This window comes from Oncorhynchus gorbuscha, linkage group LG02, assembly GCF_021184085.1.
Source record: "Oncorhynchus gorbuscha isolate QuinsamMale2020 ecotype Even-year linkage group LG02, OgorEven_v1.0, whole genome shotgun sequence".
In the NCBI taxonomy this organism is placed as follows: Eukaryota; Metazoa; Chordata; class Actinopteri; order Salmoniformes; family Salmonidae; genus Oncorhynchus; species Oncorhynchus gorbuscha.
Genome location: NC_060174.1, coordinates 96,818,747 through 96,846,714, shown reverse-complemented (window position 1 = coordinate 96,846,714; position 27,968 = coordinate 96,818,747). Strand labels below are relative to the sequence as shown.

General features: G+C 42.5%; 2 protein-coding genes across 2 annotated transcripts in view; both read left to right on the top strand.

Moving 5' to 3' along the window:
- Positions 1–2,494: 2,494 nt before the first annotated feature.
- On the top strand, positions 2,495–9,187 carry LOC124013808. Its single transcript, XM_046328350.1, has 12 exons — positions 2,495–2,551; positions 2,889–3,027; positions 3,405–3,495; positions 3,657–3,738; positions 3,820–3,856; positions 3,992–4,117; positions 4,233–4,358; positions 4,636–4,675; positions 4,781–4,815; positions 4,950–5,038; positions 5,167–5,640; positions 9,100–9,187. Exons 1-11 carry the CDS (start codon positions 2,531–2,533, stop codon positions 5,497–5,499), a joined length of 1,119 nt encoding a protein of 372 aa, XP_046184306.1. The 5' UTR covers positions 2,495–2,530; the 3' UTR covers positions 5,500–5,640; positions 9,100–9,187.
- The window catches only part of LOC123990843 (folliculin-interacting protein 1-like), a 47,364-nt gene continuing 27,602 nt past the window's right edge, over positions 8,207–27,968 (top strand). The window contains exons 1-3 of the mRNA XM_046291746.1: positions 8,207–9,215; positions 9,328–9,948; positions 24,838–24,967. Coding sequence (XP_046147702.1) covers positions 9,860–9,948; positions 24,838–24,967 — 219 coding nt within the window. The 5' untranslated portion in view covers positions 8,207–9,215; positions 9,328–9,859. The remainder of the gene's footprint in view (positions 9,216–9,327; positions 9,949–24,837; positions 24,968–27,968) is intronic.

Sequence of the window (27,968 nt, the reverse complement as noted above, 5' to 3'; positions counted from 1 at the left end):
TGCTGGAAATCAGAGGGGTCTGGTGAACGGCAGGTTGAGGTTGCCAGGATCAGAGTATGGCAGAAGATGTGCTATGCTGAGGCAGTAAAGAGAGTATTAGAGGAAGATGGGTCCAGGGTGAGGGATCCTAAGAGGGTACCTGTGAGGAGGCTGAGGCCAATAGAGAGTGATAGGAATAACACATGCTTCAGTAAGGTTGTTGTTTTTGGCATTCATGGCCATGGATGTCAGTTGTACCTCAGTAATGGAACGTATATCACAGAGGATGGATGTTGTGGTGTCAGCTGCAGAGAACTACTTGGGTGATTGTTTAGACTGTTTTGATCACGCGGACTGGGATATGTTCCAGGAGAACAACATTTACGAACACACGGATATGGTGACTGAGTTCATCAGAAAGTGTATAGGAGAGGTTGTACACACTGTGACTATTAAAACCTACCCAAACCAGAAACCGTGGATAGAGGGCAGCATTCATGGAAAACTGAAAGTGCGAACCATCACATTTAACCACGGCAAGGTGACTGGGAATGTGGCCGAATACAAACAGTGTAGTTAAGGCAAACAAATAGTTAAAACATCAGCACAGACACAGTGGAGTCGCAATTCAACAGCTCAGACACAAGACATATGTGGCAGGGTCTACAGACAATCACAAATTACAAAGGGAAAACCAGCCACGTCGCGCACACTGACGTCTTGCTCCTAGACATGCTAAACACCTTCTTCACCCACTTTGAGGATAATACAGTGTCACTGACGCGGCCCACTACCAAGGACTGTGGGCTCTCCTTCTCCATGGACGACGTAAGACATTTAAACATGTTAACCCTCGCTAGGCTGCTGGCCCAGTCGGCATCATTAGCCGCGTCCTCAGAACATGCACAAACCAGCTGGCTGGAGGGTTTACGGACATATTCAATCTCTCCCTATCCCAGTCTGCTGTCCCCACTTGCTTCAAGATGTCCACCATTGTTCCTGTACCCAAGAAAGCAAAGGTAACTGAACTAAATGACTATTGCCATGTAGCACTCACTTCTGTCATCATGAAGTGCTTTGAGAGGCTATTTAAGGATCATATCAGCTCTACCTTACCTGACACCCTAGGCCAACTTCAATTTGTTTACCGCCCCAGATCCACAGACGATGCAATCTCCATCGCTTTGCGCACTGCCCTATCCCATCTGGATAAGAGGAATATCTATGTAAGAATGCTGAATGCAGACCCCTCCTGTACTCCCTGTTCACCCATGACTGCGTGGCCACGCACGCCTCCAACTCAATCATCAAGTTTGCAGACGACACAAAAGTAGTAGGCCTGATTACCAACAATGACGAGAGAGTGGTGCCAGGAAAATAATCTCTCACTCAAAATCAACAAAACAAAGGATCGGATCATGGACTTCAGGGAACAACAGAGGGAGCACGCCCCTATCCACATCGACTGGACTGCAGTAGAGAAAGTGGATAGCTTCAAGTTCCTCTGCATAGACATCACTGACGATCTGAAATGGTCCAACCACACAGACAGTGTGATGAAGAAGGCGCAACAGCGCCTCTTCAACCTCAGGATGCTGAATAAATTTGCCTTGGCCCCTAAAACCCTGACAAATGTTTATAGATGTAAAATTGAGAGCATCCTGTCGGGCTGTATCACCGCCTGGTACAGCAACTGCACCGCCCGCAACCGCAGGGCTCTCCAGAGGGTGGTGCGGTCACCGGGGCAAACTACCTGCCCTCCAGGACACCTACAGCACCCGATTGTCACAGGAATGCCAAAAAGATAAAGGACAACAACCACCCGAGCCACGGCTTGTTCACCCCGCAATCATCCAGAAGGCGAAGTCAGTACAGGTGCATCAAAGTTGAGACCGAGAGACTGAAAAACAGCTTCTATCTCAAGGCCATCAGACTGTTAAACAGCCATGACTAGTGGGCTTCCACCCAGTTAGGCAACCCTGTACCTTAGAGGCTGCTGCCCAATATACCTAGACTTGGAATCACTGGCCACTTTAATAATGGAACACTAGTCACTTTAATAATGTTTACATACTACTTTAGTCATCTCATATGTATGTACTATTCTACTGTATTTTAGTCAATGCCTCTCCGACATTGCTCAATCTAATTTTTATATATTTCTTGAATCCAATTATTTACTTTTAGATTTGTGTGTATTGTTCTGAATTGTTAGATATTACTGCACTGTTGGAGCTAGGAACACAAGCATTTCGCTACACCCACAATAACATTTGCTAAATATGTGAATGAGATTTTACTGCAGAAGAGTTACGAGATGTTTTGAATGATAGTGTCCCGTCCTCCAAGGCTGCTGGCCTGGAGTAGGAACAGATTGGACCAAATTAGTGGAATAATGGTGAGTTTTTAATGGGTCCAATGTTTTCACAAAGTTTAATGAATTCATACTACAGAATAGTAGGCTGATATACAGCCAATACAGTAGGTGGCGCCATGCACCGATAATACTTGTTCGCGGACTGCGGTAATACCCCAGAAGAAGCAGTTGCTGATGATCCAGAGGTCTAAGAAGGTTTGTGAATGTTTAAAAATAAAACTAGCTATGGCCAATTACAACGTTTTAATAATTAAATGACTAATTGTTTGTTCAAACTGTCTTTCTAATTCGTTGGTTTGCTGGCTTTATACTTTAATCTAACAAGTGAAACACTTGCCTGGCCAAAAAATTAACAAACGTTGGCTACCGTTAGCTAACTACTGTAGCTAACTTAGCAGGCGTCATTATCGGGACACTAAACACGTTTAAGTTGAAAGTTCATGCTCACATTGACTTCATATTAAGTGGATGTAAATGAATCAATGAGCTTCGTACTCGTGTTTTGATTCAACTGTAACTTTTCTCTCCAAAGAATAATCGTGTTTTTGCTGGAATGGTTCGTTCAAAAGGTCGGAGTGACGACACCATCACAAGACGAGAAGGAATGCTCAGCAGCAGCTCCAGAAGGCAGAGTGGCGATACGCCTTTGAAGTCAGGTTTCACAAGAGGCAGTAAGAAATGGGATGCCTTTCAATGACAGTATGCGCTACTATGATTATACCTGTCCTGAAGGCCATCTCTCCCCAGATTTCTTCAAGTGGTATCTTCATACACAGATAAGATGTAGCCATCTATAAAGTATTAAATAAACCGTTTCTGACATCCAGCTACACACGGATGTACATGCAGCACAACTGGTGGAAAAAAAGTTCAACAAGCCCAGTAGTATACTCATACCCAAGCAGAGTTTTTACCTTGCAGAGCAAGTTAAGTCTTGTTCATAGCCAATCATTAGGTTTGACTACTATAATTACTGATCACTTGCCTGGCAGAAGCAAATTGGTCTGGATGCTAGGCAATCTGATTAAGTCTTTTGTTTAAATTTCAGAACTAAAGCGACTCTTCCCTAAACCCCTCTGCGCACGGCCAAAAGGCCATGTTCTGTCACCTATAAATGAGTCAACATGCACTGATCACAGGTGAGCTGCTTCATCTGTTAAACAATTTATAACGATCAGATAAGGGTTGAGTCCCAAATGGTACCCTATTCCCCGTTTAGAGAACTACGTTTGACCAGTGCCATTTGGGATGCAGACAGGTAAGATTTGTAGCTAGCATTAACGTGACTGTTCATTCCTAGTACATCCCATTATGTGTGCCTCAACAGATCTGTCTTGTCAAATGCTCCCTGGATGAACAGAATGCTGGAATCAAATGGAACTGTGAGTGAAAATTCATTAAACAAGTTTGCATAACCTCCGATTCACTCGACTAACTTATCACTCTCCATTTTCTCTTTTCAGGAGAGCACAATACATTATAGCACAGAAGACGGTTCAAGTTGAGTTAGGAACATGTTTGTTTTTGTCAGTTAATGGATAAACCCATGCTCACTTTGGTCCTTCATGTTTTGGATTGGTAATTGCAAATGGGTCAAAGTTTACGATTGAACATAATATTTGTTTCTATGTGCAGTTTCACAAGTGGGTGTTTCCTCCCTCCTGTTGGATTGTGATGAGACTGACTCTGCTGACATCTCCAGCGATACTAGCTCCAGCAGTCTGCCCTCACCTGAGCAGTTCTGCAGAGAGAAAGTCTATGGTGTGTGTGTTGGTCTAGGACTTAGCAGGCACTGTAAAAAGACCTGGCTGACAGCCCATACATTAAGAAGTTGAGTGACAGGGATTTTTCAATCCCATCTTTTTTTGTGGTTTAGAAGAGATAGTGGCCTTCCCCAGTGAGGAGATGTTGGACCTGAATGTAAAGAACTCCACTCTCCTAGATGTCAGCCATGCTGAGGACATCCACATGCAGCAGCCTCCTAACCTGTCCTCCATCATTGGTAAGAGATACAGCACAATGCTGGACATACAGGATGTTACCCTAAATGGCACCGTATTGACTTTATAGACTACTGTTTTGACCCGCGCACCTAGAGCACCACTTTTGACCAGAGACCTATCTTGGGAAAATGGTGCCTTTTGGGACATAACCCAAGTTTTTGTAATTTTAATTATTATTATTTTAATTTTAAGGACCCTGAAACCTTGTCAACCTTGGAGAGATTTAGTATTCCATGCTTCCTTACCTGCGCAAAATGATATTTTTTTTCTTTGCAGACATTTCCCAAATGAATGATGGAAAAGATCAGGAAAAAAGGTCAATTTGATTGAATGGCTCGACTCTTTGTATAAGATGTGAAATGGACTTTTTCATAGAATGAATAGTCATTTATATTCTAACAAAGAACCTTTTTGTTCACAGCCGTTTAGCGCAACCCATTAAAAGCACATATTCAGGTATTTGCTTATAATATATTTTATCGTAATTTTTAAAATAACTAATAGTAATTTGTTTATTTTTTGGAGAAAAAAACGAACAAAAGCAGGAAAACGCATATAGAACTGATTATTTATTTTCTATGTATTTGTAGACAAGCTGTTCAATGCCTATGTGTCCGTTGAAAGCACCCCCCTAGCTGGAGGAGTAACTGTGCCCTCAGTCCCCAAGAAAACACAAAGGGTATGAAAACACTCACCTGCCTTGTATTTCTCAGATTCTATCTGAGCTAAAAGTGGCATGTAAAGAAAAACTGTGGCTCATCTGCAAGTTTAAGAATGTCAGTTAGTAATGAAGTCCTCCTCTCACAGCCAGTGACTATTAGACCCAGGAAGATCAAATGCAGGAAGAGAGTAAAATTTAGTGACTCTGTTACCACTGAGAAGATGGTAGTGAACAATGTGGAGCCTGTCAGTGACCACACGATCAGTGAGAGGACCAGAGACACATTAGACAACAGAGAAACTGCTGACCCTGAAGTAGTCCCTCAAGTCCTGAAAAGACCCACACATCACTCACCAGAGCAAGCCAAGTTCTTTGACTTTGCAGATGAGAAAGAAAGAGACACCTTCTTTCAAAAGTTGAGGCAGAGGTACTCCTCCGTTAGGGTAAGCATCCTCTCTGAATGGTCAGTCTTTGGATGATTGCAGATGCCATGTATCAGGAATTTGCTCTCATAGTATGTTGTTTGACTGACCATGTCCGGGTACTTTTCGTCACCAGAGTATATTCGCCAATGTTGGTGGGCGTTCGACAGATACATTTGAAGATGAGGGTAATGTTTGGTAAGCACAATTTCTACATAGGATGAAGTCCTGCAGATGTTAGTAAAATGGTTGGTTCCTAGGACAAAAATGTCTTGCAGACATGTCATTTTGGGGTATATTCAGAGGTGGAAACTTTCCGTGGGAATAATGGAAATATATGAATATTAATACCATTTTAAATGTAGATGTTTTTTGCATTGGATATATTTACCATATCATATGGAGACAGAAAAAAAACTTTTACCTCATCAAAAGTAGACATAATTGCAAATGATTAAATCCTTCCAATAGAACCACCCCCCCCCCCGTTTTAGTTATGAATTGAACTTTAATTAAATAAGTTGACTCTTCACATGGGAGGATTTCACTGAACAACAAAAGGGAATATTGAATGATCCATCACATCTCCCAAAAAACATTTTCAACACATCTGTAAAATGAGTCTAGAAACTAAAGCTTTGGTTGTCTTCCTCTCAGGCTTCCATGTCTTCTCGCTCCTCCTCAATGTCCACCTCTTGAACATCAAACTTTGAGGCCTCATCTTCACTTTCACTTTCCAACCTTGTTGACGATGGCTCGTTGTCAGGCTCAAATTTGCCCGGGTGGACAACAATTTTTCAACCCTTGTATTGGTCAGCCTGTTGCGTGCTTTGGTGTGTGTGTTCCCAAACAAGGACCAGTTGCACTCTGAGACGGCTGATGTTGGTGGGATTTGGAGGATGATTGAGGCAACCGGGTAGAGATCCTGAGATCTACAAAGTCTCTTCCACCAGGTGGCTGATGAGATATGTTGGCACGACTGCCATATTGCATCTCCATCCCAAAGCCCTTGCTTGGAAGTGTACTTTGCCAGACTGCCAAGAACCAAGTCCTCATCCAGGCCAAGGTGGTGAGACACAGTAGTGATGACACCATAGGCCTTGTTGATCTCTGCACCAGACAGGATGCTCTTGTCAGCATACTTGGAGTCATGTATGCTGTGGCGTGTATGTGCTTCAGGCAGAAGTCATCACGCTTTTTGATGCATTTCAGAACGGCAGTTTCCTCTGCTTGGAGCAACAGTGAAGTGGGCAGGGCAGTATGGATTTCTTCTCTTACATCTGCATGCAGAGTCAGACAGGATGTCATTGTCTCCCTCAATCCATGCAATGGCTACTGCTATAGGTTTCATGAGTTTCAGGCTGCTTTACACTTTTTCCCAAAATACATCATCCAGGAGGATCCTCTTAATGGGCATGTCCATAAACGCAGACTGATATGGTCATTTCTTGGAGAAACTCCTTCCCCTCCAGGAGACTGTGAAACATGATGACAACACAACCCCAACGGGTGTTGCTGGGCAGCTTCAATGTGGTGCTCTTATTCTTCTCACTTTACTTGGTGAGGTAGATTGCTGCTATAACTTGATGACCCTTCACATACCTAACCATTTCCTTGGCTCTCTTGTAGAGTGTATCCATTGTTTTCAGTGCCATGATGTCCTTGAGGAGCAGATTCAATCCATGAGCAGCACAGCCAATGGGTGTGATGTGAGGGTAGGACTCCTCCACTTTAGACCAAGCATCCTTCATGTTCTCATCATTGTCTGTCACCAGTGCAAATAACAGCTGTGGTCCAAGGTCATTGATGACTGCCTTCAGCTCATCTGCAATGTAGAGACTGGTGTGTCTGTTGTCCATTGTCTGTGCTCTTATAGAATACTGGTTGAGGGGTGGAGATGTAGTTAATTATTCATTGCCCACTAACATTCAACCACCCATCAGAGATGATTGCAATAGTCTGCTTTCTCTATGATTTGCTTGACCTTCACCTGAACTCTGTTGAACTCTGCATCCAGCAAATGAGTAGATAAAGCATGTTTGGTTGAAGGGGGTATTCTGGGCAAAGTACATTCAGAAATCTCTTCCAATACACATTGCCTGTGAGCATCAGAGGTGAACCAGTTGCATACACGGCTCAAGCAAGACATTCATCAGCATTTCTCTGACTCTTTTCCTCCATTGAGTCAAAAAAACTTCTGATTCCAGGAGGACCATGAGCTATTGCTATCGATAAGGTGTCTGATTCATAATTTTCACCTCAAATAGAAGAGGGACTTTTGTCAGAGGTTGCTTGTTGTGAGAGCTGGGGGAACTTTATGCACTTGGCTAGATGATTCTGCATCTTTGTTGCATTCTTCACATATGATTTGGCACAGTATTTGCAAATGTACACAGCTTTTCCTTCTACATTAGCCGCAGTGAAATGTCTTCACACATCAGATAGTGCCTGTGGAATTTTCCTGTAAAGATTAGAAAAAATGTGTAAAAGAAAAACAAATACAATTCCATCTACAGATAAATAGTTAAGCAGTTAGATTAAACAACTCCTTTGTAAGAAATGTTTCAAAATGCAACGTATGGAAATAGGTGAATTAACACTCCTCAGTTAGCAGGCTCAAGCAAGCTAAAACCCACATGGTAGCAAAAACTAACTAGCATAAATTGTTAACAAGTTAGAAATTATTTAAACACTATAGGCTACTATTTACTAGTTAACAAAAAATAATGTATGTCATATAAAATATATTCACCCCAGCCAGTATTATAATCAAAACCAGAAAGCATGTAGTCCTTGGCTCGGACAGTGTAGTAGTGTGAGCTCAATAGCATCTCATTAGTGTGCAAGATCTTGAGAATCAGCTGTACATGTGATGGAAGAGTGCACTGTGAATGCAGAGGTTTGCAATTATATTGAATTGGGGATAGTTTAGCCAAAATATGCCACAAGATGTAGAATTGCCTTGTGTATCCCACTAAAAAGGTTAACTTATTTGCTAACTTTGAATAATTTAAGCAAAATTCCCAGGCTCAACTTCCCATGGGACATTTCTGAGAGCCCTTTGCAGACCTAGTTATTACCCATTCCTCTCCTCTCGAGACCTTTCATTGCGTCCTCAAGTATTTCCATAGGTAGGGCCAGGAGTTTTTCCTGAACAATGTGACTGGACCTGGGGTGTATTCATTTAGCTAATTATGTGACAAAACCTTTCTTAAATGGAAGCAAACTGAACAAAACGGGGAGGCACCTACTTGAATAGAAACTCTCGCTTTGCTCCTGTGTGGCTAAGTTGGTATGGTGGGACCAGTACAGAAAAAAGTATGAACATTTTTTCACTCACTACTGTAAGTCGCTCTGGATAAGAGTGTCTGCTAAATGACTAAAATGTTAATGTAAAATGCTCTGTTTGCTTCTGTTTTCAAACAGTATACAGTTTCTGTAGGTAATCCGCCCCAGGAAAAGCTCTTGGCTCTAGTTATTAGCTGTAAATCGTGCTCGAGTTTTTTTCTACTCGGGAGAAATCCCTGCTGCCCTATCCATTAAATATTATATGGTTTTGTTTTTATGATTTATAGTAATGGTTGAGTATGATTGATCTGCTGTTACTTTTTTTCATTTTCCATTGTTATTGAATATTGTGCTTTATTCATTCTGCAGTTCAAAGATATAAGTACCAAGTAGTTAAAGGGCTGAACCATCTGTGCAAAGTGTACCACTTCCAGTCCTCCAGGAAGTAAAGCTACCACAACTTTTGAAAGCTGTCATCAATACAGGTGAGAAAGCAAACAAACCACATGGTCTGAAGCTAACATTTTAACCATATTTTATATGCCATTTTCTCTAAGCATTAATTTCACAATACCCATTTTATTAATTCTCTTTTAGGACACTTCTGATCCCTAAAGGTTTTCACAGTCCATGGACAGACAGGTTGTTGTGGTTAAAAACATATTTAAAAAATGAAATTCTGTTGCTGTAATATATAATGTAGATAATGTAAATGTTTTATTTAATTAACATAATAAATTGATAAAATTACAGTTCTGCTGTATTTGAGCTTATTATTTGACTAAACATGTGAAATATATTTCAGGCATAGAATTGGACTGTGATGTATACAAATGATTTATAATGTTTTTGGTGTTGAATGTACATTTTTATTTGGTGTCTTGTGTTAGAACTTTCAGCCAAAACATAAACAGAGTGACTATTTTGACCACGTGGTGTTTGGCTAAAAATATCATCCAATCAAGTGTTTTCGAGAAGGAGCAGTGGATCGTCGTCCAATCAGAAAACTGTAGTGGGTTTCCAAGCAGTTCGTGTGACTAATGCCTGTCATATGACTCTGCCACAAATGGGGTTAGTTTTAAGGAACTAAGGCTGCACTTGGATTTGGAAGAAAGCGAGACTTTCTAAAATGCCTCCAACTCTTTTTCAGAAACTTTTTAATAAAAGAAATTCAATTTCGCCGCCCCCAAGATGCAACAAAGAGGACCCCGCGTTCAGGTTTGTGCGCATGCTATCTACATTAAACTGCAAGCTATAGCTAATGTTAGCTGGCTAGTTAACGTTAGTTGAGCAGCTCATTCTCTTGTGCAAGTGGAGCAGAAGTTGTCCGGAGTATTAGGTATTAAGATACAGTTATGCAATCCGTAATATGCAACGTGTTTTAACCACCTACCGTTCTGATAACGACAGCTGTAAAATGACCTTAATTATTGCCACCTGCTAATTAAGTTAGCTAACCCACGCCAATCATATAGTGAAATCGCTTGAGAAAGACTGGGTCTTTGTATAAAATATGGTAATGCCTCTACTGTTTTGTTGGAAATTACTTGAATCTAATGATAATGTGTTGTGCTGGACAGGGTTTCTTTGTCGCGTTTACTTGCAGTGAAATACATTATCGGAATTATGTTTAATATCAGTGTACACAAACAACAAGAATGCATAACTAGCTAGCTACAATTCAAGATTATTATCATCACTTGGTGCCAAGTACAACGTGCATGCATGCTACTGTACCCAGTCGCAGGCACAGTAGCTCTGTACGTGCAACGGTGCACGTGACTGTTCAATGGGCCTCTGACAACTAGATGGCTGGTTAACTGAAGTTACGATGTGAAGGCTCTGTAAATACTGTAGTTGTGCTATACTTTCTCTGATTACCATGCAATTACAAAGCATTGGTGGTATTGACCTTCTGTTACCTCGCATTGGGAAATACTTTTTTATAAATGATTAAATACTGCCATGTCATTTTTTTGGATGTCATCCATGTCATGCCGAAATATTGAATGTTTGTGAATTATAGGCCTATAATTTAAATGTGAAGAAAAATGTCAAGTTGGATTCTATTTGTGTCGCTCATGAGACCCCCGATGCTAAGTACCCTCACCTGTATGTGTCAACCACATTCTACAGCCAAAAATATGTCTTGTCTGCGATAGATAAATGGAGCGTAGTGCATTTTGCCCTTTGACTTCAATTGGCTTACTATTCCCTTTCTGGCTCACACGACAGTACATTAATTTGGCACACAGGCTTCGTTTATCAGACATGCAGCACTGACAGACAGGAGTTCACTGTAACACTCACTCCAGCACAGGTCTGAAGAAGCAACACTTTGGTGTCTAATTGAATTAATTAGCTTTTCTGACAGTGACACTACTCTGATACTGACACCTGTGATTGAGCCTTAAGATTTTGTGAATTACCGTTCTGAGCAAACTTCTCATCTGGAGCAGTTTGTGAGGGCGCAAACATGCTTGGGAGTGAGATGTCACTGTGCCGCCTACTTCTCAACGGCTCTTCTCTAAACCCATAGTCGTGTATCAATCTGAGACAAGTAAGGAAAAGTTCATGTTAAGGAGTCTGTTGGACTGGGCCTGGAACAGCACTGCCACATCAATGCACTGTCCCTCCCTAAGAATACCAGGCAGGGCAGCAGGTTGGCTGACCCTCTGAGGAAAATCTAAACAGCGCTCATATTTCCTTGGCTATGAGTGACCCAAGAGGAGCATACTGTACATTGCTGAGAGGTCCCACCCAGGGGCTTTGTTTGCTCCCTTGCCTGCCCCTGTTGCAAACAAACTTCCTTCCTGTACCACAGCACAGCCTGAAGTGTGGACTTAACACACTGCTCCTTCCCCAGCCAGATCACTGTAGATTATAAATGCCAAACTGATATTTTCAATCATTTCTGTTTGTCTATTAAGCCTTTAGCTATAGTAGTGAAATTGGTTGAGAGAGGAGAAATATATGCTCAAGTTCCTTCTCCTGGCCCTCTGCACATAGTTTCAAAACAGTGTGTGTGTCATGTGAGGGATCATCAATCATAATGTCTGCCAGAGTATCACATGTCTGTATTTCCCAGTCAGTCACAATCTATAAAAGTAACTGCCAGGTTAGATGAGGGAAAGTTATTGCTTTTGTATTCCCAATGTCCTCCTTCCCCTGTTTTGAGTGATGGTTTGGCTACCTTGTATTTAAAAAATTAAATAATGAGTTTGGCTAGTCAGTGTGTTGCATCTCAGCAGACAGCTTGTCGTCATGTTTTTCCTATACAGGCTATTTTAAGTGGGCTGGAGTTCTCAGAACTGCAGTCATGGTAAAGATATTTTTTTTCTCCATCCCTTAATGGAAAACTCCACCCAATCTTTTGGTATTAATTTCATTAGTCCATTATTGACACAATCCCAAAATGTTTTGCTTGTCAGCAATCAAGTTCTCATGATATGTACATTTCAAAATACAGAAGTCACCCCATACTTTGCATTTTGCATAATATGATGCTTTTGTGTCATATGATGCAAATTGCATCATGTGAGGATTTCTGTATTTTTAAAGTTACATATCATGAAAACTTGATAGCTGACAAGCAAAACATTTTGGGATTGTGTCAATGGGCAAACAAACACCAATATATACTTTCCATTAACTTAGGGCTGTCTTGTTCAACAGAAAGTTGTCAGTTCTTTTGACCAATTGTTCGGTCAAAATGTCTGAACACGTATTTCTCAATATATAGACATGTTTTTTAATAAAATCAACTATATACATTGTCTGATGCTTTAAGCTTACGGTGTGAAATAAGACAAATGCCTCAAGGGGGTGCAAGAGGTCTAGACCTAACTATTGTCCTCCTGCTGACTTTCGCAGATTCTGCCATTACTCTCCTGAAGTTGCCGGTAATAGGCTACATGAGGAGTCGGCAACCTTCTCATGCGGAATGCCAATTTATCTTATTTCTACCGATCTGCTCTCCACTTATGGTTTTCATATGCACATTTTCTTGAAACATTTTTGTCTTCATATCTCAATCATTGTCATGTGATTAATCCAAATTCTATCTAAATGAAAATGATACAAACCTAAAATTACTTCTATTGCCAACTATGTAAAGAAAAAATAGCCTTCATAAAGCCAACAAATAAGAACATTGCGGCCTGCCGGTAGAAAATATCCTGATTTAAAAAAAAAAATACAAAAATATCCTATAAATCACATTGGCTACACATGGCTTGTCTGCAACCTCCTTGAAACATTGTATCAACTATCAACTTGGGTCCAGCCAAAGCTTGCTTGCGCTTTGCTAGCAACATTGTATAAAATATTCTGGGCCCACAGTTTCCTGAGCTCAGGACAGACACAGCTGTAGGCTATTTGCGCAAGGGATAAGAAGCTGTGCTTGACTTGGGCAGGAGCTCATCGGAGCTGAGTACCGGCACCTCAAATGTTCTACTGCTTGAGCTCCTGTTCCTTTTTAAATTATATTCGCTCAAAAGTGTTGTGGTGCTCCTGCACCTAAATAGAAACGACCAGCACCCAAAATGAGTACCGGAACATATTTCAGTCCAAGTCGAGCACTGATAAAAGTAAAGTCAGGCCGGCATATTTTATGACGTTTCCACTGGATCAGAGAATGACTGACTTTTCACTTTTCACACTGAGTGTACCAGTCAAAGGTTTGGACACCTACTCATTCCAGGGTTTTTATTTTTTACTATTTTATACATTGTAGAGTAATAGTGAAGAAATCAAAACTATGAAATAACACATATGGAATCATGTAGTAACCAAAGAAAGTGTTAAACAAATCAAAATATTTTATATTTGAGATTCTTCAAATAGCCACCCTTTGTCTTGACACCTTTGCAAACTCTTGGCATTCGCTCAACCAGCTTCACGAGGTAGTCACTTGGAATGCATTTAAATTAACAGGTGTGCCTTGTTAAAAGTTCATTTGTGGAATTTCTTTCTTTGAGCCAATCAGTTATGTTGGTGATATACAGAAGATAGCCCTATTTGGTAAAAGACCAAGTCCATATTATGTCAAGAAAAGCTGAAATAAGCAAAGAGATGACAGTCAATCATTACTTTAAGACATGAAGGTCAGTCAATATGGAAAGTTTCTTCAAGTGCAGTTGCAAAAACCATCAAGCGCTATGATGGAACTGGCTCTCGTGAGAACCGCCACAGGAAAGGAAGACCCAGAGTTACCTCTGCTGCAGAGGATAAGTTCATTCGAGTTATCTGCACCTCAGATTGCAGCCCAAATAAATACAAACATCAACTGTTCAGAGACAGCATGAATCAGGCCTTCATGGTCAAATTACTGCAAAGAGACCACTACTAAAGGACACCAATAAGAAACAAGCAATGTACATTAGACCGGTGGAAATCTTTCCTTTGGTCTGATGAGACCAAATTTGAGATTTTTGGTTTCAACCGCCATGTCTTTGTGAGACGCAGAGTAGGTGAATGGATGATCTCCGCATGTGTTGTTCCCACCATGAAGCATGGAGGAGGAGGTGTGAGGGTGCTTTGCTGGTGACACTGTTGGTGATTTATTTAGAATTCAAGGCACACTTAACCGGCATGGCTACCACAGCATTCTGCAGCGATACGCCGTCCCATCAGGTTTGCGTTTAGTGGGACTATCATTTGTTTTTCAACAGGACAATGACCCAGCACACCTCCAGGCTGTGTAAGGGCTATTTGACCAAGAAGGAGAGTGATGGAGTGCTGCATCAGATGACCTGGCCTCCACAATCACCCGATCTCAACCCAATTGAGATGGTTTGGGATGAGTTGGACCGCAGAGTGAAGGAAAAGCAGCCAACAAGTGCTTAGCATATGTGGGAACTCCCTTCAAGGCTGTTGTAAAAGCATTCCAGGTGAAGCTGGTTGACAGAGTTCCAAGAGTGTGCAAAGCTGTCATCAAGGTAAAGGGTGGCTACTTTGAAGAATCTAAAACATGTTGATTTGTTTCTTTTTTAGTTACTGCATGATTCCATATGTTATTTAATAGTTTTGATGTCTAAACTATTATTCTACGAATATAATAGAAAAAGTCAAATTAAAGAAATCCATGAGTAGTAGATGTTCTAAAACTTTTGACTGGTACTGTGTGTGTGTGTGTGTTTTTTAGTTGAGCAGTAACACAAAATAAATAACAATTGACCAGTCGATGAATTGGGGTCAGCCCTACTACCTTTACTAAAACAGGAGGGGAGACACTTTGTTACAACTGCAGACTGCCCCTTGAATTAAAATACTATCCTATTCATCAGCCTATTTGTGTGAGATTTAGGCTATCAAATGTACAGTTGTTTGACCTATTAGGCATATTTCTGGAACTCTTCCATGCTGTTAGTTAGCAGCACAACCAGGGTTTCTTCATAAACCACATCCAAAGCCTTTGAAAACCTGTTTTTTGTTTTAAGTGTACCTGCATTTTTTTTCTTGATTTTAATCTGTCTTAATTCCAATTTTGGTTTTAATACTGACTTTGCCAGAAACCTTGTTCTCTGTATCCCAGAATTGTCAATCAGAGGTTATGTCCCAAAGGGCACCATATTCCCTATATAGGCTTGTGCAATACTTTTGACTTAGAGTTTTATTGGCCCTTGCTTTGACTGTGGTGTCTAAATGGATCTAAGCTAGTATGCTAGTATGCACAAAGAGCTTTCTGATTTTGCACATACTGTCTGTTACTTTGCCTAACATTCATATGTAGCTATTGGATTATTATTACAAGGCTAACAGTATCCATTGTTGATCAATTATTATGTTACTTTTATCACAGCTAATACAGTTTTTGCATAATAGGGCCATGGTACTGGCAGTGTCCTTTTGGTGTAGTGTTGCAGGGTGTGGACCATTACAGCATGATTCAGATTAGGAATCATGTTTGATGTTACACTCCATAGACTGATATGAAAAGTTAAAGGCCTCTCAGAATGTAATATAGCCATACCCTACTTCGGAGAGAGTCCCATTTCATAGACAGTGTGAGGTGGCAGTGTTATCTTTAGACAGACACAGTGCTGAATTTATGGGAATATCAAATCTAAGCAGAAAGTGTGCTATTACACTGGTTCCATCCCAAATGGCACCCTATTCCCTTTATAGTGCACTACTTTTGACCAGGGCCTATAGAGCTCTGGTCAAAAGTAGGGCACTATAAAGCGAATATGGTGCCATTTGGGATGGAATCACAGTCGTCTGAATGCCTACTTTCTTTCTCAGCGATTGAGACTGTCAGTATTGCAGGAGCTTTTATTCAGCATTTCCAATGAGGATTTACACCAGTGTTTTACCCAAAAGAGTGACTTTTCCATCTACGCAAGCCGGCACCATGTCTCAATGGTTCCAGTGGACCTGCTCTGACTTAGAGCCAAGGCATGGCCACTGGTACCTCTTCAGCTTTCATTTACATAACAATGGATAACTGTGAACACCTTCCCACAAAGCAACGGTCCTGAATGATGCAGATGTTGATCTGCTCGGCACAAGTCTTTAGTGTCTTGAAAATAACTAGAGCTGCGAAGATAAACCGAAAATGACCTACAACGACATTGCCCTTCTCTTTTGCTTAAGTCGGTCATTTTTGCAGATTCCTGCAGATAAAATAAATGGTAAAAATGCAATTGTGGGACAAAGACGGTTTTAATTACCAGGTAAAACAGAAAACCAGCAGGCTCCTTCGGCCCTTGTAGGGCAGGGGTTTCAAACTCATTCCATGGAAGGCCTAGTGCCTGCTGGTTTTGATTTTTCCTTTCATTTAAGACCTAGACAACTAGGTGAGGGGAGTTCTTTACTAATCAGTGACCTTAATTCATCAATCAAGTTCAAAGGAGGAGTGAACCTGCAGACACTCATGCCTCCGTGGAATGAGTTTGACAAGAGTTAAATGCCCCTGGCCTATGCACAATGATGTCGGCAAATTCATCTCTGGAGAGTCAGAAGTAAATCTGATCATTCTGGATCCTATTTTGACAGGTTGCACATCAAAATATAAATCATGCATTCCCTGGATATATTAGCTTACTTGTTTAATGATAGGCTGTACCGTCTGTTGTCTGTCTTGGCACAAAGATACTATCTGTCCCTTTACATGAACTGTCCTTAAAAAATGGTTTATCCTTAATGAGCAAAATAGTTAACCATTTATTCACGTTACTTTAAAATATTTCAGTTGTGTATATTACATTTAGTTTTATTTGATGACTATTTAATTTCAAGGCATCTCATCATAGAGCTGCTGTCTGACAAAATTACTATTTCAGTAGTTCTTCAAAGTAAATAAGCCATACTTTTATGATCGCTGTGTGCCTACTATCAATCACTTAGATCATTTATTTTCAGGTAGAGATACCTCTTGATCATGCTTTCTTCTGTCCGTGTCTCTGCCCCACACTAACATAACGTAGTAGGCATTAAAGAAACACACATATATTCTTCTGTCTCTGTCCGTGTCTCTACCCCACACTAACATAACGTAGTAGGCATTAAAGAAACACACATACATTCTTCTGTCTCTGTCCGTGTCTCTGCCTCACACTAACATAACGTAGCAGGCATTAAAGAAACACACATACATTCTTCTGTCTCTGTCCGTGTCTCTACCCCACACTAACATAACGTAGCAGGCATTAAAGAAACACACATACATTCTTCTGTCTCTGTCCGTGTCTCTGCCCCACACTAACATAACGTAGCAGGCATTAAAGAAACACACATACATTCTTCTGTCTCTGTCCGTGTCTCTGCCCCACACTAACATAACGTAGCAGGCATTAAAGAAACACACATACATTCTTCTGTCTCTGTCTAACTAACGTGCCATCTCTGTCCGTGTCTCTGCCCACACACTAACACACTAACATAACGTAGCAGGCATTAAAGAAACACACATACATTCTTCTGTCTCTGTCCGTGTCTCTGCCCCACACTAACATAACGTAGCAGGCATTAAAGAAACACACATACATTCTTCTGTCTCTGTCCGTGTCTCTGCCCCACACTAACATAACGTAGCAGGCATTAAAGAAACACACATACATTCTTCTGTCTCTGTCCGTGTCACACATCTCTACCCCACACTAACATAACGTAGCAGGCATTAAAGAAACACACATACATTCTTCTGTCTCTGTCCGTGTCTCTGCCCCACACTAACATAACGTAGTAGGCATTAAAGAAACACACATTAAAGAAACACACATACATTCTTCTGTCTCTGTCCGTGTCTCTGCCCCACACTAACATAACGTAGTAGGCATTAAAGAAACACACATACATTCTTCTGTCTCTGTCCGTGTCTCTGCCTCACACTAACATAACGTAGCAGGCATTAAAGAAACACACATACATTCTTCTGTCTCTGTCCGTGTCTCTACCCCACACTAACATAACGTAGCAGGCATTAAAGAAACCCCTTCTGTCTCTGTCCGTGTCTCTACCCCACACTAACACACTAACATAACGTAGTAGGCATTAAAGAAACACACATACATTCTTCTGTCTCTGTCCGTGTCTCTACCCCACACTAACATAACGTAGCAGGCATTAAAGAAACACACATACATTCTTCTGTCTCTGTCCGTGTCTCTGCCCCACACTAACATAACGTAGCAGGCATTAAAGAAACACACATACCGGACAAGTAGGTGCGCAGTGGATTATGTTCATTGTAGTTAATGACCATGTTTTCTGCGCTAAACGTTGTATAATATTGGCCTGTTGGAAACTACAACTCCTAACTACATCGCACAGCTCGGGCTTGATCGGATTTATCTCTAGAAATAAATGGCGCATTGAGTTCAGAGAAAAAAACTGAACGAAATGGAATTCAAATAATTGATCCGACATTGGTCAATTAGTTGAAGGCAACACTCAGAATAACTTTATTTTCCCAGAGAGAATGTTAGTTTGGCAAGTCTAATAAGATTCAAAAAGCACTGGGGGTTGGTGGCAACTTAATTGGGGAGGACGGGATCATGGTGATGGCTGGAGTGGAATAAGTGGAATGGTATCAACTACATCAAACGCATGGCTTCCATGTTTTCTGTTCCATTTGCTCCGTTCCATCCATTATTATGAGCCGTCCTCTCCTCTGCAGCCTCCACTGGTGTAAAGCAAACGCATTACACAACATTCTTACACACACTCACAAAGGAGCATGATCCACTCAGTCATAGACACACAGACCTTGGGTTTATGACTTCCTCTGGATTCCTATCTGTTGAACAATCCGTGGTTGAACATGGTTGGCCTGGAGATGTGATGTCATCCACACACACTCATGGATCATGTGACTCATTAGATCATGTGAGTGTGGAATGCAGAAGTGAGTGCTCAGCTGGCTGAAACCAAGGAGACACAACAGGTTGTCAGTCAGGTGTCTGTGAGCCAGCTAAGGTAGGGCCGTTGAAAGAAACGGTTTAGTAGTATCTAGTCATTCCTGTTGTCAAAGAAAGTAAACAGACGTTGATTTGAACATTTGAAGCCTGTGTGTGTTTAGCATCTTCTGGCTTCTCTGGGGTTGTGAGAGAATGGAGAGAGGATTCCCACTTCTTCCAGTGCCCTCTGACCCCTGCCCCAGAGAGAGGGGTTTCACATCTTGACACTCTTCGAGGGGTCACACAGGCACACACACTCGGAATGGGGTGAGTGAGGTAAAAGGCCCTGACTATTTAATTTGTAGTAGGGGTCAGTGTTGTTAATGTACCACAATACTCTACCAACAAGACCAAAACAATACCACAACAAAGAAACAGGCGTATTTTCCATAGTCACAGAATGGTACTTGAACTCAGCTACTGCTCTGTTTAATCATTGGTCATCTTTTGATTTCAATATCGTTACATTTGATTTTTTTAAGACAACCATTTATTAATGAATCAATTATACAATTGTACAGCCAATGTGACTTTTACCAATCTAACTACAAAACTAGTGGTTTATTTGAATGGTAAATCTCTTGATAAACTGGGTAAGTCAATACAGGTGGATGCATATTATTCATTTGGAGTGCGGTGCATTGAGTTATTGAGCTTCTTTCTAATTTTATGGGGCAACAGATTACAAACAATCCCTTCCATTTAGGACTTATTTTATTGGCAACAGTTAGGAGAATATATCATTTTATTGTACTGATCAACATTTGCATAGAAGCAGTCTCTTCAAACTTTATCCTCTCAATCACGTAAGAAATAATTGACAGAAGTACTGAACGTAAACAAATTCTAGTGCTGAACAACTGTATTCATTTTTTATAACGAAAAAGTACCAACGTTTCGGTCTACCATGCAAAACTAGTAGACTGTGTGTGTGTTGCTCACAGATCCAGTTACTGTGTTTTGAGTGGACAATGACGAGGGGTAAGCAGGTGTACTCTTTCACCCACAAGAAAGCGTGATTAGGCTATTCTAGCCAACCATGTCCCAAAGCAGGGTTTAATTTTCAGCCCAGAGTGTTATAATATAGCCTAGCTGTCTAGGTTCACCAGAATACTGCACTGGAAAAGTAGCCGCTGTGGATTCAAAAACGACCCCCACATCAGACATAGAAAAAGTGACACAAGTGTTAGTTTTTGTCTTGAAGCACCATTATGTTTCATAGGTTGATGTCAAATCATAACGTCAATGATCTTCAGGTTGGAAAGTCAGAGCTCCAGAAAGATGCCTGAGTTTCTGACTTGGAATTCTGAGTTGGATGACTGTTCAAAATGTTTTTTCCTAGTCAGAGTTTGTTCCCCCCCGGGTTCCCAGTTGTCTTGAACGCTCGGAAGTTCCCAGTTTTGAACGACATAAGTACACAGTCACACAGTGTGTGCCAATGGCCTGAGTGGCTTGTGCCAGTCCGGTGGGAGGGAGGGCTGTTTGAGGTCACAATGAGGAGGACAGATTATTCCCTGTGAAGTCCTCCAGTGGATGCCTCTGCCGGTCTCTTTCTTCAGCTTCAGAGGGGGACAAGACGCCTGCCCAGTGGGCTGTCACAGCGCAAAGATCACCTGACTGTCTCATGTTGTGTGCATTTAGTTCAGTGCTATTCTTAGCCACGCTCTGGGGGAGTGTAGGGGAAAGACTGGCAAACGCACAATGATGCCCAGGTACCCAGTAATATTTACCCAGCTCGATGCGTTTTGTGTGTATACTTGTTGTTGGGTTTTTGTCATACCGTTTTAGGCTTTGACTGTCACAGAGCACTGCAGAGTGTGTGTTGTGCTTTGATCTACTAGTTGTTCAGCTGCGTTGCTATAGATTTACACAATTGAGGGGGGGGGGCATTACTACTAGAGGAGGCCAACGGCTTGCTGTTATTGAGCCAATGACTATCCATTTTAAACCACGTCTTGGAAGAAGTGTGTGTGTTTTTTTCCAGGGGCCGCTGCTACATTAATACAAGGGAAACACTGGTGTAAATCTGCGGCTGTGTTATGCAATTTAATGTGGTGGAGATTTGGTTCTCTGACGGCTTAGAGTTGCTTCTCTATTTGGAACCAGTGTTTACCGCCTTTTAGTCAAAGGCTGTCTGTCTTCTGGCATTTTTAGGGAGTTTACTTTGGCACTGCAAGGCTCCGGCTCCTCACACATTTCTTATTTGTAGCTCTGATTCATAGACTTGGTCTATAAGGAAATTGTTGTTATTACAAAGGCTAAATAGTAGTACATCTCAAACAATCACAAACTAGGGAGAGAGAGAGCAACACTTGTATGCTTTGAGAGATGGCTACTACAAGGAAATGAATATGTTGTTTATACAGTAGGCCTTTTGTGTAGGCTCTTGTTATAGGCTCCGTCCTAATTGAGGTCAGTACTGCTGTATGTAACAGTCTTGTAGTCATGTGCTGATGCTTTTATGAATGGCTCTGCTGATGTCTGACTGTCACAGGGTCTGTTTCCTTGTTTCTCTCTCTCTCTTTGTCTCTGTCCCTAGTTAAATGATACAAAGTTCATAAACTGCTCCACTTTCTCGTCTACTGACTACTGTTCTGATAAGATATAGTGCTGATTTGACTCAATTGAGTATCCTAGCTGCAGAAATGATTTGCAAAGCTCATTTTGTATGTTTTGTTTTTGTGGTCTGTTCTGTTTGTTAAGCTGAATCGTATTACTTCCTAGGTTATATGAGAAGATGGTTATCAAAGCAGCATGCTGAGCAGTAATAATGTGCTCCTGAAACATTGACAGGGGCTCTAGGCTGGCGGGACTGTCATTGGATCCCATAATGTAGGCTGTACAGTATTTACGTCTCTCTGCCTAAAACTCTAGGCCATAGTGAGACTAGTTGGATATTTTTTTTCTTTTACCTTTATTTAACTAGGCAAGTCAGTTAAGAACAAATTCTTATTTTCAATGACAGCCTAGGAACAGTGGGTTAACTGCCTGTTCAGGGGCAGAACGACAGATTTGTACCTTGTCAGCTCGGGATTTGAACCTTTCGGTTACTAGTACAACGCTCTAACCACTAGGCTACCCTGCCGCCCCATATGAGTAGCCTAATGTGTGTTGGTGACATCTGTTCTTCACCCGTCAGTGAATACCTCATGCATGCCTCAGAGCGGACATCATTGATGACTTAGTTGTCTGGGGGGGAATAGGTTTCTGAACAGATGAAGCTGTGGAAAACATGGGCTGTCTCGGGGTGCGTCCCAAATCGGACCCCCCAGAGCAGAGGTCAAAAGTAGTGCACTATATCAGGAATAGGGTGCCATTTGGGATGAAGGCAGAGTGTTTGACAAGGTATTCTGCTCTGCTCTCTACAATTGGGATGGGAATATTCTTGGCCTGCCTTTAAAATGCTGATTCATCCCAGGGCAGGCCTCATGGACAAGGCTGGAACTCTGACGTCCTTTACTGAGTCCACGGATGATGACTATGATGTACCATCATTTGCTTTCTAGCCTTAATTTCTTGAATCTTGTTTTTCGTTTACCTCCTCGATCACTGCTGTCATTGAGTGAAGGTTTGATGATGGGCACGTAGAGGAGAAATTGAACCCAGATAATTGTGACGACCCTGACACAATTCAATCCACATTATATACAGCCATTATGTGTTAGGCTAATGTGATACCAATTATAAAAAAAATTAGAAATTAGCAATCAGCAATGGAGAATTTGATTAAAAGTTCCTTTATCAATCAATCAAATGTATTTAGAAAAAAAACATTTTGCATCAGCAGATGTCACAAAGTGCTTATGCAAAAACCCAGCCTAATACCCCAGAGAGCAAGCGATGTAGGTGCACGGTGGCTAGGAAAAACTCCCAAGAAAGGCAGGAACCTAGGAAGAAACCTAGAGTGGAACCAGGCTCTGAGGGGTGCCTGGTGGAGATTATAACAGTACATGACCATTTAAGGCTAGATCATTCTTCAAGATTTTCAAACGCTCATAGATGACCAGCAGTGTCAAATAATAGTCACAGTGGTTATGAAGGGTGCAACAGGTCAGCACCTCAGGAGTAAATGTCAGTTGGCTTTTCATAGCCAAGCATTTAGAGGTCGAGACAGCAGGTGCGGTAGAGCGAGAGAGGGTCGAGACAGCAGGACCGGGATAAGATAGCAGGCCCGGTGAACAGAAACTTTATCAGCAGTACGAGCAGGTGGACTGAGGACTGGGACAGCCAGGAGTTGCTAGGCCAGGTAGTCCTGAGGCAGGGTCTTAGGGCTCAGGTCCTCTGGGAGGGGAGAGCGAGAGAGAGAGATGGGAGAATTAGAGGGGGCATACTTAAGATCCCATAGGACACCAGATAAGGCAGGAAAAAAACACCAGTTAGGACAGACTGACCCTAGCCCCCCCCCCCCCCCCCCAAAGTGAATGGCTCAGCCTTTAGGAATATTGGTAATACTCTACTGTCACCAGTGTTTGGAAAACAGCAGGTCACACAACACGCTGGTAGCCCTGGCCAGTACACATCCCTGGCCAGTACACATCCCTGACCAGTACACATCCCTGACCAGTACACATCCCTGGTCAGTACACATCCCTGACCAGTACACATCCCTGACCAGTACACATCCCTGACCAGTACACATCCCTGGCCCTGACAGACCACAGTGACATAGAGACATGCATACCTGTAGGCTGTGACTTAGCTGTTCTCACTCCCTCTCAATAGGCTACCCTTCACCCCATCATCCCCCCATAAATGTGAACAGTAGCCTTTAAGAGGTCCCCTTCTCACAGACTCTCCAATAAACAGCTAGAAATAGATATATGGTGCTTCCCACCCCTCAGAATTGAGATAAATGCTCCTCTGTCTGGTCCGTCTTTTATGGCCTTCCAAGCCAAACAGGAGGCTGGTGGTGTGGTGGAGGCTGGTGGTGTGGTGGAGGCTGGTGGGTGGCCATGGCCATAGCCGTCTCTGTTCCCCCCTGTGGTGGAGTCTGGTGGGTGGCCAAGCTGTCTCTGTTCCCCCCTGTGGTGGAGGCTGGTGGGTGGTCATAACTGTCTCTGTTCCCCTCCTGTGGTGGAGGCTGGTGGGTGGCCATAGCTGTTTCTGTTTCCCCCTGTGGTGGAGGCTGGTGGGTGGCCATAGCTGTCTCTGTTCCCCCCTGTGGTGGAGGCTGGTGGGTGGCCATAGCTGTCTCTGTTTCCCCCTGTGGTGGAGGCTGGTGGGTGGTATAGCTGTCTCTGTTCCCCCTGTGGTGGAGGCTGGTGGGTGGTATAGCCGTCTCTGTTCCCCCCTGTGGTGGAGGCTGGTGGGTGGTATAGCTGTCTCTGCTTCCCATCAGGCAGGCGATGGTATGAGGGACGGAATGGCAGCAATGGTACGACTGTTGGCCCTGCCAGGCCCACCGACCCAAAGGGCTGACGGATTAAGATAGCTTTTTTGCCAACTGTCAGTCCATCACTGTCACCTCTCTTTAATTTTTATGATTATTCATACTTTATGCAACCAGACACAGTTTAGTTTGATGGCCTTTGCTACTCTGACTGTGTGAGGACAGGTCTGACTGGGGAATGTCTGTCTGTACATGCTGCTGATGTTTTCAGACTCCGTTTGATAGTTTTAGTAGAGGGTCTACATTCATTGTTAGTAGTGCCAGCGTGATCATATGCTTCATGCTTGTCCTCTCTCCTCCCTCACTTTCTCTCTCCAGCTGGTCATCCCCACAGCTGGACCCTAGCCAGATCAGATTGATACTGTACCAAGACTGTGAGCGACGGGGGAGAAATGTCCTCTTCGATTCCAGTTCCAAAAAGAGGAGCGCAGAGGAAGCCCCTGCCTCGGTGAGTTACGTGTGTATCTGACTGACAAGGGGTGTTTAATGGGGCAGTACACCACAATGTGGGCGAAATAGGAAACTCTGTCTAAAGCTTCTCCTGTGGCTTTATTAAACAGGGCTTAACCGGGTTGAGCTGGAGCTCTAATCTCAATACGAGTAGCCTCATCCGAGACCCGCCACTGACGTGTAAAGCATTCTCCCAGACTCACATGACCGCAGTCTCTGTGACTGACTGCTAACTGACTCTCTCTATCACTTCAGCCTTTTTGTCATTGTGCTGTCACGGGTTACTTGCTGCAATCTACTGTGATGTTGACAACGCCCATCTGCTTGACCTGTATCACCCATATGTGTCCAAATAGAATGTGCATATTTACTTTAACCTGTTCTAAATCCTTGTTTTACATGTTTATTGTTGTACATTCAATTTGTTTATTGGATAAGGGCCAAAATGAGCCATGCCTGTCTATTCAACAAGTATGTACTATGTTTGTCATTGCCAACCAATGCATTCTGCTGCATGGTTAAAGGTGAAGTCTGATCCCTGGCACATTATACTTTATTGCCTGATGATATTGTTTCTCCATAGAGAGGGGGAGAGCAAGCCGAGAGGGGGAGAGCAAGCCGAGAGGGGGAGAGCAAGCCGAGAGGGGGAGAGCAAGCCGAGAGGGGGAGAGCAAGCCGAGAGGGGAGAGCAAGCCGAGAGGGGGAGAGCAAGCCGAGAGGGGGAGAGCAAGCCGAGAGGGGGAGAGCAAGCCGAGGGGGAGAGGGAGAGGGGAGAGCAAGCCGAGAGAGGGAGAGCAAGAGAGGGGAGAGCAGGGAGGGGAGAGGAGGGGGGGAGAGGGAGGGAGGAGAGGAGAGGAGAGGAGAGAGAGAGAGAGAGAGGGAGAGAGAGAGAGAGAGAGAGAGAGAGAGAGAGAGAGAGAGAGGGAGAGAGAGAGAGAGAGAGAGAGAGAGAGAGAGAGAGAGAGAGAGAGAGAGAGAGAGAGAGAGAGAGAGAGAGAGAGAGAGAGAGAGAGAGAGAGAGAGAGAGAGAGAGAGAGCTGTGGTTGCAATTCCAGCTCACCAGTTCTTGAGGAAGTCCTATGACAGCCATTCACATGTTCCAGCCTTTGTGTTCTCTATCGGGGCAGGCCAGACATTTGTTTGATGCCACGCAGTCCACAAAAGCATTCCAGTGCAAAATAGGGTGCTATTCTCTGGCACGTCACATGGGGGAAAGCAGATTGGAGTGTATTTTTCATTTGTATGGATTTGTGACTAACGGATAGAACATTGTATGCTCTGACATCAATCATTTCAAGAGGTAGAGAAAGCCTGTGTAAATACTGTGTGTTGGTTGTGTTTGCTTAGAAATACAAGATAGAGGCCTGATGTTTTTCCCCCGTCACTAACATATTTAGTTTCTTTCAAGCTAGTGCATTCAAAACACAGCGATGTAGGCCTATAACATAAAGCATGAACAGAAAACGTTTTACTTGCAGTACACTCATATATTTTTATGCAGAAAGATTGTACTGTTACATACACTAGGAATGCAAGAGTGTAAGAGTACTGTGTGCCCTAAGTACTCTGTGTGCCCTCTGTGAAAAAGATGTGCAACTTTAGTGTTGAAAAATCAATAAACAGCTCAAATCCTAGAACAAAGACTATATGCTATTCTTTAAGTGGTAGACTTGACTAAACACTCTACCTGGCGACTCACCCTGAATTTAATTTAGCTAATCACTACATGCAGTGCATTCGGAAAGTATTCAGACCCCTTGACTTTTCCCACATTTTTTAACGTTACAGCCTTAAATTAAAATGGATTAAATACAACTTTTTCCTCAGCAATCTACACACAATACCCCATAATGAAAAGTGAAAACAGGTTGTTAGAAATGTTTGCAAATGTATTCAGATCCAAAGAAAAATACCTTATTTACATAAGTATTCCGATTCTTTGCTTTGAGACTCGAAGTTGAGCTCAGGTGCATCCTGTTTGCATTGTTCATCCTTGAGATGTTTCTACAACTTGATTTGAGTCCACCTGTAGTAAATGTAATTGATTGGACATGATTTGGAAAGGCACACACCTGTCTATATAAGGTCCCACAGTTGACAGTGCATGTCAGAGCAAAAACCAAGCCATGAGGTCAAAGGAATTGTCCATAGAGCTCCGAGACAGGATTGTGTCGAAGCACAGATCTTGGGAAGGGTACTTAAAAACTGCAGCATTGAAGGTACCAAGAACACAGTGGCCTCCATCATTCTTAAATGGAAGAAGTTTGGAACCACCAAGACTCGTCCTAGAGTTAGCCGCCCGGCCAAACTCAGCAATCAGGGGAGAAGGAACTTGGTCAGGGAGGTAACCAAGAACCCAATGGTCGCTCTGACAGAATTCTAGAGTTCCTCCGTGGAGATAGGAGAACCTTCCAGAAGGACAACAATCTCTGCAGCACTCCACCAATCAGGCCTTTTTATGGTAGAGTGGCCAGACTGAAGCCAATCTTCGATAAAAAGGCACATGACAGCCCTTTTGGAATTTGCCAAATGGCACCTAAAGACTCTGACTATGAGAAACAAGATTATCTGGTCTGATGAAAGCTGGCACCATCCCTACGGTGAAGCATGGTGGTGGCAGCATCATGCTGTGGGATGTTTTTCAACGGTAGGGACTGGGAGACTCGTCAGGTTCGAGGGAAAGATGACGGAGCAAAATACAGAGATCCTTGATGAAAACCTGCTCCAGAGCGCTCAGGACCTCAGACTGGGACGAAGGTTCACCTTCCAACAGGACAACAACCCTAAGCACACAGCTAAGTGTCGTGTCTTTGCCGGATTAAGTGATATGACACGCTATTCTATACAAAATAATTTCTCTGTCATTAATATTACCTGATTAAACTAATCAAGTAGATAATTAACTACAAAGCCGTTGCACCACGAAAAAGTGTTTTATAGAGCTGTTACCTTCTGAATAAACTCTTAAAGACCTACTAATGTTTTACATCAATAGCAGT

What these genes read in the sequence shown, in the direction of transcription:
- LOC124013808 (XM_046328350.1), top strand. Translation starts at nt 2,531, where the DNA reads ATGATCCAGAGGTCTAAGAAG. An exon ending in TGATCCAGAGGTCTAAGAAG is followed by an intron (nt 2,552 to 2,888) that starts GTTTGTGAATGT and finishes TTCTCTCCAAAG; the next exon opens with AATAATCGTGTTTTTGCTGG. An exon ending in GTCAGGTTTCACAAGAGGCA is followed by an intron (nt 3,028 to 3,404) that starts GTAAGAAATGGG and finishes TTTAAATTTCAG; the next exon opens with AACTAAAGCGACTCTTCCCT.